This window comes from Talpa europaea (genome assembly GCF_964194135.1).
Source record: "Talpa europaea genome assembly, chromosome: 10".
Classification (NCBI taxonomy): Eukaryota; Metazoa; Chordata; class Mammalia; order Eulipotyphla; family Talpidae; genus Talpa; species Talpa europaea.
In genome coordinates, this window is record NC_140077.1 from 68908919 (window position 1) to 68923128 (window position 14210).

The 14210-nt window shown below is 48.8% G+C and overlaps 1 protein-coding gene across 1 annotated transcript; it reads left to right on the forward strand.

Annotated features, from left to right (window-relative positions):
• Positions 1-13584: 13584 nt before the first annotated feature.
• Positions 13585-13920, forward strand: SPATA45 (spermatogenesis associated 45; the record flags this gene model as incomplete). Its single annotated transcript, XM_084245497.1, has 1 exon — positions 13585-13920. The coding sequence occupies one exon, from the start codon at positions 13585-13587 to the stop codon at positions 13918-13920; it is 336 nt and encodes a 111-aa protein (XP_084101623.1).
• Positions 13921-14210: the final 290 nt, after the last annotated feature.

A 14210-nucleotide genomic window follows, 5' to 3' on the forward strand; every position in this document is an offset into this window, starting at 1 on the left:
ATTCACCAGAGACAGAGTGGGGAACAGAGTAGGCAGATTGATTGAAATACACTGCCGAGGGGAGCAGCGGGTGAGACAGGAGAGGTGTGCTGTGGCACTTTTCTTCTTGCTCACCTTGTCACTTGCCTGCCCAGCACATGACAAGCTCTGCAGAGGACACTGTCACCATCTGCAGGAAGCAAACACCAAGGGGGTTTGGAGCATTGGGGAGCATCAGAGGCAGATCACAGGTTCACAAATCTAAGGCGTGCCCCACCCTCCTTAAAGTTACTAATTTGAAAGCCTTTATTTGAATTCCAACCTCTGTGTCTCCTTGGGCAAGTTACTCTTCTGCTCCATAATCTGCTTTTTTATATATATATATATATTTTTTTTTAAATAGAGGCATGTTTTATTTATTTGTTTGTTTGTTTGTTTTTGTTTATACATGCACTGGGTACAGTCAGAAGCGCGGGAGGGTGAGAGAATTCACCAGAGCCAGAGCGGGAAGCAGAGCAGACAGAAGGACCGAAATACACTGCTGAGGGGAGCAGCGGGCGGCAGGAGAGGTCTGCGCGCCATGTGGGACCCTCCTCTGGTGGCCGGGGAGCAGCCGGGGATCGAACCGGCGCTACAGAGGCCGCGGGCAGCTTCGCAACCCAGGGCTCAACCGCTGCGCCACCGGGGAGGCCCTCCATAATCTGCTTTGGAAGATGGTCAGTGTGAGGTTTAAATAAAGGGAGGATCAAAAAAGATAAACTCATGCAATTTGCAGCAACATGGATGGAGCTGGAAGGGATCATGCTCAGCAAAATAAGCCAGAAAGAAAAAGAAAAATACTGGATGGTCTCACCCATAGCAGGAATTTAGAAAACTTAAATAAGGGACCAGGAAAAAGCCTAATTATAATAAAGTAAAATTCAAAATCAACAAGCAACCATAAACCAGAGACACCTGGGGGTGGGGGAAGGAATTAAGGTCAAAATAAGAGGGGGTGGGAATTCTATGGGGAATATTGTTAGGGGGGAAAGATGAAAATGCATACACTGCAAAAATGAAAAATTATGTAAAAAATATATAAAACAAAATTTAAAAAAATAAATGAAGGAAGGAGACTGGCACATGGTTTAGGGGAGGGGCACACCCTCCCTCCCATATGTTTTTGGAAAAAATGTTTATTTCATGGGAGGGGCTTAGAAGGATAGGTGGAGGTTGCTTTTTTTTTTTTTAAAGATTTATTTATTTATGCATACAAGAACTGGGGTACAGGCCAGAGATGCAGGGGGTGAGAGGATTCACCAGAGACAGTGGGGAACAGAATAGGCAGATTGATTGAAATACACTGCTGAGGGGAGCAGTGGGTGAGTCAGGAGAAGTCTGCTGTACCTTGTGGGTAGCGCCCTGGCTGGCAGGGGATCAAACTCCCACTGCAGTGGCTCTGGATAGCTTAGTAGGTATCATCTTAACACCTTGCACCACCAGGGAGGCCCTGGAGGTTGCTTTTGAAAAAGACATTTATGTGGAAACTCCTCTCTGTAAGGGCTTATACATGAAGGCCTACCCAACCTCCCACCCCAAGAAAGCAGAACTTAATCTGCATACAAGAACTGGGATACAGGGCCTCCCCGGTGGCGCAGCGGTTGAGTGCTGGGTTGCGAAGCTGCCCGCGGCCTCTGCGGCGCTGGTTTGATCCCCAGCTGCTCCCCGGCCACCGGAGGAGGGTCCCACATGGCGCGCAGACCTCTCCTGCCGCCCGCTGCTCCCCTCAGCAGTGTACTTCGGTCCTTCTGCCTGCTCTGCTCCCAGCTCTGCTCTGGTGAATTCTCTCACCCTCCCGCGCTTCTGACTGTACCCAGTGCATGTATAAACAAACAAACAAAAACAAATAAATAAATAAAACATGCCTCTATTAAAAAAAAAAAAAAGAACTGGGATACAGGCCACAGGTGCAGGAGGTGGGGTGGGGGGTAGGGGGCAGTGAGAGGATTCACCAGAGACAGTGGGGAACAGAACAGGCAGACTGACTGAAATAGACTGCTGAGGGGAGTAGTGGGTGAGTCAAGAGAGGTCTGCTGTGCCATGTAGGTCAGCTTCCTGGCCAGGGATTGAATTGGTGCTGTGGTGCCTGCAGATTGCTTCATAGTGCTGCCTCTTAACCCCTTGCACCACCAGGGAGGCCCCTAATCTGCATGCCTTGCTTAGTAAATGCCTTCCCTTTTCTTCCCCCAACCTCCCTTGTCAAAACTTCGTCACTGAAGTTGGAGCTGAAGCCATTTGGAGGGTTTCTCAATTTTACTGAGTCTCTCCCTGCATATAGGAGGTGAGCATATGGTCATCAAACTTCCTTTTGGCTTTTTTCTCATCAGTTTGTCTGCCGGTTTATTTGCCAACTTAGAAGATCCCAGGGGGGACGAGGAAGATTCCTTTTGTGCAGCTCTTGGCAGTGGAGACACTAACTCACCAGCTAGGGCTGAATAATACTTCCTGTCATGTGTATGACGTGAAACTTAATCTCTTCCAGAAGGCAATTGCTAGAGGTATCACATGGCTGGGAGTCAAGATGGGATTGAGCTACATTGTGGGACGGAACTGCCAATTCTGAGATTTGGATCAATAACAAGTTAGTGATAGGAGATTAGAACAGCACCCAGGAGCCAAAGTCCAAGACGATCATAGGAGTGATGTGGCTGGTCCCGAGCAAAGGTTTCTCATGGTCTAGGAAGGTGAGCTGTGAGATTCAGAGTGGATCATGGGGAGGGGCATAGAACCTATACCCCTGCCTTTACCTTGCACCACTGTTACCGTGAGTAACAGTATCTAAGTACCTTTACATGTTAGGGAGTGCCCATTACCATAACAAAGTGCTCTGTGGGAAGCTGGGAATGAAGGGCTAGAGGAAGCTGGAAATGAGACTCCTTCCTTGTCTTTCCCCCTAAGGAGGCACAGTTTATGGATATGTTACATTCCTGAAAAAAGAATTACAGCAATGGGTCTCCTTTGTGGCACAGGGAGTTAAGTCACAACCTATGAAGCTATTAGCAGCAACTGCAGCATGAGTTCAATCCCTGACCAGGGAGCTACCCACATTGTGCAGCAGACCTCTCCTGTCTCCCCGCTGTCCCCTCAGCAGTGTATTTCACTACATCTGCCTGTTCTGCTCCCCACTCTGTTTCTGGTGAATCCTCTCACCCCCCACACCTCTGGCCTGTACCCCAGTTCTTGTATGCATAAATAAATCTTTAAAAAAAACTTCCAGCAGCTGACCTCTGAAGAGAGAAGCCGAGCGAACAGTTTTACAGGGACCTAGAAGCTGGGCCTGCCTCTGCAACAGTCGCCTGGGAGGGCACACCGAGGGCCCCCTGCCTGGTAGGTCACTGAGCTGTCGACCTGATCCTGCAGCACTGCCCTTGCTACTGCAGCTGTTATAGGACAGGGAGAGGGGCAGCCCAAACCCCCGCAAACCTGCCTATTCTAAATGGGTTCTGCCATCCGCCGCATCAACACAAAACATAGGAGACTTTAATGGGAAGGAACATTAATAAAACTAGGAAACAATACAGGTAAGGCAAAGAGTCTAGTTTCTAAATGAAGCATCCAGAGTTACCCGTCCCCTTGTGGGTAAAAGTCCATCCAAATGGGATTGGCCCAGAACAAGGCCCCAAAGCCTGCTACAAGTCTAAAGCATCTTCCAGTGGGGACCCACAGAAAAGGGTCACAAACAACTGGACAAGCCCGGAAGGAAAAGAACAAAATCAACATCAAGATAAAAGCTGCCATTGTCACCTCCCCACGGATCTCACCCACATCTGTGTTACCCAGTCCACGACCAAAAGACAAGCACAGTTTCTTCACGTGTCTCTAGGTTCCATGCGCCTCCTCCAGGTCTCCTTGCCCCATCCTGCTTCCTTCCTCAGTCTCTTCTGCAGCTTCTCCTCTTCCTGCTCAGCTCCACCCTCCCTTGGGTGGGGCAGGGAACCTCCCCCTTTCCTGGGGACCACCCTGTTACACAGCTACCACTGCCTCCTGGTCCAGTGCCCAGTGCTGTCCATCCTGACCTTCAGGCTAGGGTGGGAGAGGTGGCAGAGTCTCAGGGGCCTCCTATTGGTGCCCTCAGCTACATTGCGCTCCAGGCCCTCGAGGGCCGGATGACGCCACAGTAGAGAAGCAGCATTCTGTTTGGGACTCTGGGGACATTGCCTGAGACAGTTGCCATTGTGGCCTTGGTGACTTTTTGTTTCCAGTTTGTTAAATAAACCTTATTATTATTCCTTGAGTCTGAGTGGTCTTGCCATCGTGGGTGAAACTGATACTGGGCAATTAGCCAGTAAATGCAAGACCACTCAGGCTCAGAGATCAATAATGGGATTTATTTAACATGGGAAAACAAAGAGTCACTGAGGCCACAAATGGCTGTTTACCTTACCCAGCGCCGTGTCCAGTGTTTTGAAGTCCTAAACAGAAGGTATCTAAGATAGCGTTTCCTGCTACTGAGGCCTGGAGCATGCAGCAGCCAGACTATAGGCTGGGATCCAACTCACAAAGACAGGAGATGCTCATGGAGCTGCCGAGATGCCCCAGTGCAGCACCAGACAAACAACCTTGGAAACAGCAGCTGCTGCAGGTGAAGACCAACAAGCGGCCACACTCACAGCTCCGTGAGGCCTGGCTCTGGGTCTTCACCTTCTCTGCCAGGCTGTAATCACAGCAAGTCTGTGAAGTTTCAGCTGCTCAGCTACCTGCAAAGCTTCTCAGCCTTCTCTGACGTTGGCTGCTGGAGCCTCTCCGCCTGCAAAAATCTTCTGGCAGATCCACATGGTGGGGGCAGGAATGATTGACCCCGCCTTCCCTGAGGATACAAAAATGCTGAATAATCCCTAAAAAACACCTTGAATCCAGGAGGCTGCTCCTGCAGGCCTTTCTATTTCCTCTCTGAGTCTCCACCCCGTGGATACTTTCTTGAATATTGCCTGGGGCTATTCATCTTCCAGCACCCCCCTCCATGGGGCACCACCTGTAACAGCCTTTGGCTTCAGCCCATAGTCACAGACCCCATAGACAGTGACCTGTCCTCCACTGGGCACTGTCCCTGGATGACTGTATAGTACTGTTGCAGGGCATGAGAGGGGCACCCCAAAACCCCCAAACCTGCTCTAAATAGGCACTGCCATCTACTGCGTCAAGACAAAACATACTCTAGTTCGTTAGACCTTCAATGGAAAGGGACTTTAATAAAATTAGTGTGTGATACAGAAAAGGGGAAGAATATACTTTCCTAATCAAGAACCCGAAGTTGCCCATCCCCTCGTGGGTAAATGACCAACCCAACGGGGTGACCCGAAGCAGGGCCACTGAGGCCCAAAAGCCTGGTGCATGGCTAAGACCCCTCCTGGTGGGGACCCATAGGAAAGGAGCAGAAAGGGCCAGACAAGTTTGGAAGGTAAAGAGCAAAAGCAAAATCAAGATAAAAGCTGCCACTGTCACCTCCGCTACGGTCTCTCACCCACGTCTGTTCCAACCAGTCCAGGACTAAGATGCAAGCGCAGCTTCTTCACATGTCTCTGCTTCCTGTCCTCTCCCTTCCTCAGGCTCCTCTCCAGCTTCTCCTCCTCTCTGCTCAGCCCCACCCTCCCTTGGGTGGGGCAAGGAAACTGGAACCTCCCCTTTCTCTGGGGACCCCCTGTTACAATCCCAAGGACCCATGCCCTGAACCCAGCACTTCTCCAAACCAGCATCAGACCTGTAAGCATACCCTCAGGAATCTGAGTGGGGAATCTTCATCAATCTAGTGATGAAGTCGGTTTTGAGGATGTTGGGTTTGGAGAGTGGATTCCTTGGTTAAGTTAACTCTGGGAAAAGTTGCCCCAGAGTTCCCCTTTCAGCTGTACTGGCAAATTTCTCCATGACACAGAGATGATAGTTGTATCCAAAAGGGAAAATTGTTGGGCCTCCCTCCCTGCTGGCACAAGAGGTTAAGCATCAGCACTATGAAGCAATCTGCAGCTACTATAGCACGAGTTCAATCCCCAGCCAGGGAGCTACCCACCTGGTGCAGCAGACCTCTCCTGTCTCCCCGCTGCTCCCCTCAGCAGGGGATTTCAGTCAATCTGCCTATTCTGCTCCCCACTCTGTCTCTGGTGAATCCTCTCAGCGTCTTCTGTCCTCTGAATCCTCTCGGGTTCCCCTGCCACCTTTGGCCTGTACCCAAGTTCTTGTATGCATAAATAAATAAATCTTAAAAAAAAAAAAAAAGGGTAGGTTAGGGCCTCCCTAGTGGCACTATCAAGCTATTGGCAGACACTATAGCAGGAGTTCAATCAGGCCAGGGAGGTGACCCACATGGCCAACAGACCTCTCCTGCCTGCCTGCTGCTTCCCTCAGCAGTGTATTTCAGCAGATCTGCCTGTTCTGCTGCCCATTCTTTCTGGTGAATCCTCTCACGCCCTGCACCTCTGGCTTACACCCCAGTTCTTGTATGCATAAATATATCTTTTTTAAAAGGGGGAGCAGGTTTATTATAAAGGGAGTGAGAACAAAGGAGACCGCACACACTCAGCAGGCAGAAAAGGCTGTCCTGAAAGGGACCTATGTGCTGAGAGAGGCCTGCTTGGTCCCAGCTGCAGCCTGGGGAGGAGCTGCCTCTGCTGAGGGGCATCAGTGAGGAGAAGCCCAGCAAGGCCACAGTCCTGGGGGGGCAGGAGGCGCTGCCCTGCAGAGGGAGAAAGTAGGTGAAAAGAAGCATAGACACAGGAGGGCAGGCCCCATGCCAGTGTTGTAGAAATAGATTCTACTTTTTACCCAGACAGAGGAAGAACAAGCGGTACTTCAGGAATGATGAGGTCAGGAAAAGCTTTATTTCTCATGCATGAGGTCCAGGACCTGGGTAGCCCTGTAAGGTCTGAGCACCTATTTAAAGACCAAGAGTTTCTTTTATACACAACTGTGTCCATATCTGTTACACTGATAACATCGTTTTTCAGCAGCCACAACCATTTGTGGCAAAGTCCCCAGACAAGGGGGGCCAGGCAAGGGGGGAAAGATGCAGGCATTGGGGATGGCCTTGGAGAGACAGACCAGCTTGGCTGGCTGCCCAACCTTCTAGATAAGAGTGCTGAGGCCCTGGCCATGAATCTTGAGAGGGAAGGAGCTGTAAGTAAGCAACCTTGTGATTATGCCTGTGTTGGAGTGTTCATTGCACCTGGGCTGAAAGTTCTGCTGGAATCTTTATTATATTCATTTGCTCAATTATATATTTTCTCTGCACTGGGTGTAACACGGTGGTGCCCAGGAAAAGGCGAAGGGCAAAAATCTCCCTAATATTGTCTCTAGGAAGGGCTTGTTCCTTTGTGAAATTGTTAAACTTTCGTTAACTTTGAATAACTATGCAGGAAATGAAAAGGATCAGAGATTCCCTAAGGGTCCTCAATCTCCATATCCTCTTTCTTTTGGCCTGTGCTTGGTGATACTCCCTAGGGCTGACATTTGCTCTAGGAGTTGGGGCCTAGGATATTTAATTCCTAGAGCTGGTTTAACAGCTACATTCATCACTTCTACCCCCACCCCCACCTCCAGCTCCCAGCACCGCGTGAGCCAGGATTCAATCTTGTGCTGCCTCTGTTCCAAGTTTTCTGTTCTTCTCCGCCATCAATCAGAGTGATTAAACCCCAGTATTTGAGCTGAGACAAAATGCAGTTGTTTTAAACCATCAAGTAAGCAATTCCACATACCTTGTGCTGTGTCACAAAAATACCTGTTTATGGACTTTTAACCAGAAGACGCAATCCACAACCAATATGCCCAGGCAAGAATAGTTTAAACTTGTCAACTCTGTTAAAAAACAAAACTCACAACCTTGGAGATCAGAGCAGCTGCATGGAGTGATTCTTGAATTGGGCAGTGTCCAGTCTGGGAGCTGCCAGGCTCCCCCAGAAGGGAGGGTTTTCACAGACAGAATAGGAGGAGGTTATTTGCAAAGGTGGCTGTTTCAGGTGCCACAGTACCTGTGGTACAGTCTTTAACCCCTGCGCCCCCAGGGAAGCCCGCAGCCTGGTCATCTGACCAGGCAGATGACCTTGACAGAGGCTAAGAATAGAAAAGTGGGAAAGGAGGCATCAGAAGGCCAGAATCCTGGCTCACGCAGCACTGGGAGATGGGGGGGGTGGGGTGGGTAGAAGTGATGAACTTAGCTGTTAAGCCAGTTCTAGGAACTAAATATCCTAAGGCCCCAACATCTTTTTATTTATTTTTTATTTTTTTAAAAGATTATTTATGCATACAAGAAATATGGTACAGGCCAGTGGTGGGGGACAGGGTGGGGTGGGGTGATTCACCAGAGGCAGAGTGGGAAGCAGAACAGGCAGATCCCTGGAAATCCACTGCTGAGGGGAGCAGGGGGGAGACAGGAGAGGTCTGCTGCGCCCTTTGGGTGTTGTGCCCAGCGTCGACCAGTGCAGCCCCCAAGGACACACAGACAGCCGCTGCAAGAGCATAAAGGAGTTTATTACAGGCTCAAGTCCGGGTCCACAACACGCACCGATGTAACGGTGGAGGTCGGGAGCCCTGAACAAAGGAGACAGGGATCTTATATAGGGATACAAGTAGATTTCTAAAAATTAAATCATGTTGGCAGTCATTCATTAGTTACATAGGTGCATCATTCATTGATTACACAGGTGCATTTCTTAATAATGGTGGGTACACAGTTATTTTATGGCTAGTTTGACCCCATCAGTGGCCTGCATTGCTCGGTTCTATTTTATGGCCAATTAGACCCATTACTCGGCTCCACTGTGGCCAGCCATCAGAGATAAGACCAGAGTGGGGTGGGGGTCATAAACCCTCTTTGGAATGCAGGTTAATTAGTCTTGAGTAAGCAAAACTTGAAATACTAAGATGGCGGTTATACACAAGATGGAGGAATAGTGGCTAAGTCTCACATTGGGTAGCTCCCTGGCCGGGGATAGAACTGGAGCTGCAGTGGCTGGTGAGAGCTTGATAGTTCTGTCTTTAACCCCTGCACCCCCAGGGAGGCCCCCCGCCTTTATCTTGATTTTGCTTCTCCTATCCCTGACATCCTGGGTCCCTCTGCCCCTTTCCTATGGGTCCCCGCTGGCAGGAGCCTTAAACATGCATCAGGCTTTCAGTCCTCAGTGGCCCTACTTGGGCCACCCCTGTTTGGCTGGCCATTTACTCACGAGGGGATAGGTACTTCGGGTGCTTATTTGGAAATGATATTTTTTGTATTAAAATTCTTTTCTATTAAAGGTCTTTTATGTTTTGTCTTGATGTGGCAGATATCTAGAACTTATTTAGAATGGGTAGGTTTAGAGGTTCTGGGGTACCCCTCTCCCTGTCTGTAACAACCCTTCCCATCATTCCTTTTTTTAAAAAATATTTGCCTAGAAGGACTGGGGATGTAGGCCAGAGGTGTGGGGGGTGAGAGGATTTACCAGAGACAGAGTGGGGAGCAGAGTGGGGAGCAGACCACTGGAGAGTTCTGCTGCGACATGTGGGTCAGCTCCCAGGCTGGGGATGGAACTCAGGCCTTAGAGTAATAGCCTGAAACTTAACCCCTAAACCCCAGAGAGCCCTTTCCCATCATTCTTTAAGGAATTAAGTGCTCTGGTTTTGTGCCTTCAAGACCAATCTTCCTTTTATCACTAATTCCTGTAAAGAGAGAAAGAAATTATGACTTTTGTATTTCTGAAGATTTTCTTTTAAGTTGGAGGCTTCCTCTTATAAAGAGAAGATATCGATTAAATAATTTCTCAAGGAAAATATGAAATTTTAGTGAAATTGTTAGGGGGAAAAGGCAGTCCCAAAGCAAATTCCATATAGGCTTTGTGGACTCCACCCCCACCCCAGGTCAAAGCCAAAGACACTGGGAACTCCAAATCCCATCACCACCAAAGGGAAGGTGGCTGGGACCTGAGGGTGGGGTTAAGCAGCCAGGTGGATACAAAAGGCAGACACGTGGGCTTTGGGGGCTCTCCATTTTTGGGCTCTCAGCCAGCTCGGAGCGTCCGGCCAGCTCTGAGAGTGCCTTTGGGTTTCCAGGTCCTCGGATCAGGTAGGACGCATTAAAGACTTTATTTCCCTATTTTCTCCCTGAGTTGTACATTTTCCTTATTTCTTTTTCTCTTGTAAATAAACCTTTTATTAACCCTTTTGCGTGTGTCTGTAGTAGAGTATTCATAAGTCCCTTTAAAGCGCGCGGGTGAGGACCCACAGCCAGGAACCCGTTTAATATCGGGGTTGCTCTATAACAAAATCAGTATAAAGGGCTTTGATTTATTAAACACCTACCATAGACCCTTCAACTGTAAGTGCCTTAGGGGCAGGGACCCATTTGTCCCCAGACCCCAGAGCAGCACAGGCTCAGAGAAATACCAGTACACGTGAAAGTGGATGCCAGGCCCAATGCAGCGAGCTCTAAGGCATCTCTCATTGAGCTCCAGCTCCAGCCACCACTTATCACACACACAAATGCACCTTTTACAAAAGTTACAATCAAGAAGTGTATCTTATCCCATTTTACAAATGAAAAACCAATGCTAAGAGAGGTGGAGTAATTTATTCAAAAACACACAAAACTGATATGTAAATGATCTCTCTGACTTTAGGACTTCCCTTACTAAGAGTTCTATGACTAGAACAAAGTGGGAATGGCCTGTGCCAGAACATTCCATTACCCGGGTGACATTTCTGGACTAACTTCGCCAGTGGATTCAGTAGGCTTTGAGTTGCTGTATATTAAAGGTAACAGAGTAATCTACCTACCATAGAAATAGGAATATAGTTTTCTACCTCTCTCTCTCTCTCTCTCTCTCTCTCTCTCTCTTTCTCTCTCTCTCTCTCTCTCTCTCTTTCGCTCTCTCTCTATCTACTGTTGGTTATCATTATTGTGGCAATTGTGTTCTATAAAGTAACCTCAGGTATTAATTTTGGGTTAACATACATTTTACTGAGTAGGCAAATTTGTAATATAGAGTTCATGGATAATGAGGATTTACTGTATATCCATGCTCAGTATTTTCAAAGCCCTTTTCAGGCAAAAGAACACATGTGTTCAGTTTCTAAGCCCAGCATGGTCACTTAACTCTGCCCCTAGTCCCCATGCAGGAAGTGAGATTCGTGGCATGCTAGGAGTTGTAATCCTCAGCACCCCAGAACTCATCAGTGTGGCATCCACTCAGGACTTATTCACTGGCTCAGAGCTTGCTCACTCTTCCTCTGGTATTACCTGCATTCAAGGTCCATTGACCAAAACCCTGTTCTGGCCGATAACCTCTACAGTTGTGGCAGCATTGGGTGAGAGGGAAGAAGGCCTGCCCAACCAGGCACTTTTTTTTTTAAGATTTATTTTATTTATGTGTGCATAGAAGAACTGGGGTGCAGGCCAGAGGTGTGGGGAGTGAGAAGATTCACCAGAGACAGAGTGGGGAGCAGAACAGGGGGATCTGGGCCTCCCTGGTGGCACAAGGGGTTGAGTCTCAGCACTATGAAGCTACTGCATCCTGAGTTCGATCCCTGGCCAGGGAGCTACCCATATGGCACAGCTGACCTCTCCTGTCTCCCTGCTGCTCCCCTCAGCAATGTGTTTCAGTAGATCTGCCATTTCTCTGGTAAATCCTCTCACCCAGCATCCCCAGCACCTCTGGCCTACACCCCAGCACTTGTAGGCATAAATAAATTAATCTTATAAAACAAAACAAAACAGGTGGAGCTACTGAAATACAGTGCTGAGGGGAGCAACGGAGAGACAGGAGAGGTCTCCTGTGCCATGTGGGTCAGCTACCTGGCCAGCCAGGGATGGAACTCCTGCTGCAGCGATAGGCGATAGCTTGATAGCACTGTCTTTAACCCCTGCATCACCAGTGGGGGCCACCAGTGGCCCTCTGCCCACTTCTCCCCTGAACTTCCCATTCCATGTAGAGTGCCCCTCCCCATTTCCATAAACATTTTCAGACTTCTATCCTTTTATTCTTCTGAGCTGCATTCAGGGTGTTGCTTCTGCTCTGTCCTCCAGTTCTCTGATTCTTTCTTCATCTGAATCCACTCCTGCTGCTATATCCATACACGAGTTCTAAATTTATTAACATTTTTTTCACTTCTAGGAATTCTTTTTGGTTTCTTGTTTCCTGAAGATAGTTGCAAACTTGTTTTCTTCTTTCTTTATCTGTGCCATGTGGTGATTATTTTATAGTCTGTCTGGTGCTTCCAGTGTATGCAGATTTCATAGGTTTGCTCTTCTCACTTCTTGATGCCTGACTTACTTGTGTGCTTGATTGGTTGTCTTGTGAGGTGTATTGTTTACCCTCCTTGAAAAAGTTTTGTTGGAGATTCCCAGAGAACTAGGCGGAAGTTCTTTCAGAGGATGTTTGAGTTGGCTTCGGGCACATGGGTGTTTTCCTAGTCTGGGCCCTTTTCAGTAAATTCAGTAAATTCTGGGCCCCTTTCAGTTAATTCCTCTGGTGTAGGCCAGAGGTGCAGGGGGTGAGAGGACTCACCAGAGATAGAGCGGGGAACAGAACAGGCAGACTGATGAAATACACTGCTGAGGGGAGCAGCAGGTGAGACAGGTGAGGTCTGCTGCACCATGTGGGTCACTCCCTGCCTGGGGATCGAACTCAAGCCACAATGGTGACAGCCTGAGACTCTGTGGGCCCCCGGGGAGGCCCCAAAATGACTGTTTATTAATTATTTTTATAATCAGAAGAAACTGTTCCTAAAAGTAAGACTAAAGCAGATATCTGTGTACTACACCCTAAGGAGGCAATTAAAACAGTATGTTTATTTTGTATCAAAGAAGTACAATTTAGGGTACAAATTCAGTAGGGGTTTGTATGGGAAGAAAAGAGGAAATGAGGCCTCCCTTGTGGCGTAAGGGGTTAAGATGCAACCTGTGAAGCTATTTGAGCCACTGCAGCATGAGTTCAATCCCCAGCCAGGGAGCTGCCCACAGGGCGCAGCAGACCTCTCCTGTCTCCCTGCTGCTCCCCTCAGCAGTAGATTTCAGATCCACCTGTTCTGTTCCCCACTCTGTCTCTGGTGAATCTTCTCACCCCCCACACCTCTGGCCTGTACCCCAGTTTCTTTGTTTTTTTTTTCTTGTATGCATAAATAAATACATCTTTAAAAAAAAAAAAGAAAAGAGGAAATGAGGTAAGTGGTTAAAGAATAGGGTTGACTGCTGTTAAGGAGCTTAACCTATTCCTGACTTTACATTTTGGTTACAGATTCTCTAGAAAGGGTGTGAAGGGAACTGACGGACTCTCTGGCAATAGGTCCACAATCATCAGTTCTCTTGATCTGGACCATTCTCAGTGGTGGTGGTTTCTTAAAATGGCAGCTCTGACCCACCCCAAAGCTCTCTCAGCCAGTGTAAAGGCCTCTGGCCTGGTTTCATGGAGCCAGGCGGGGTGGCTTGTCTGGAGCGATGTCTGCGCAGGGAGGAGTGAGGTATGGGAGGGGTGATGCCTTGGTGGTCTCCACGGGAGCAGAAAGAAAACTGGCCAAGGCCTGATTGTGGACTGGCTTCTGGGGCCCTGGCCACACAGTTTCTTCCATTTGTTTACAGGAATCACTGGTAATTGGTCTGCCGGCATAATGGCTTCAATGAAAAGAACCAGGGAGATAATTAAAAAACTTATAACCAGCAAGCGGGGTCTTCTGGAGGAGATCAACGAAAGGCGGGAGTCCAACTGCCTGGTGGAGAGAGGCAATGAGGTCAGCCTGCTCAGAGTTCAGCGGAGGCATTTCAAAGAGGCCTATTCGTCCCAGTCCCCGCAGGATGGAGTCAGAGAGTCTGTTCCCGACAGCGGCAGGAGCTCCTGGGTGGAGCTGAGCTTCATCACCCACAAGGAAAGAAAGCACTTCCCACCCAAAAGTAAGACGCTATGTCAGTGTCAGGGTGCAGGGGAACCTACCCCTCTGGTCCTCTAGGCCGGTCAAGTTGCCAAAACGGCATTAAATGGGTTCGCAAAGGAATAAATCAGTTTCAGGCCACATGCACAGGGGAGGCCTGGGGGTCTTCTTTGGGGAGAGGGGCTTCATATGCTGAACTGAGAGTGGGATGGGGTCTTCCCTGGTGGTCCAGGGGTTAAAGTCTCAGCGCTATCAAGCTATGGGCAGCCACTGACACCTGAGTCTGATCCCTGGCCAGGAAGCTGACCCACAGGGCGTAGCAGACCTCTCCTGTCTACCCGCTGCTCCCCTCAGCAGTGGATTTCAGT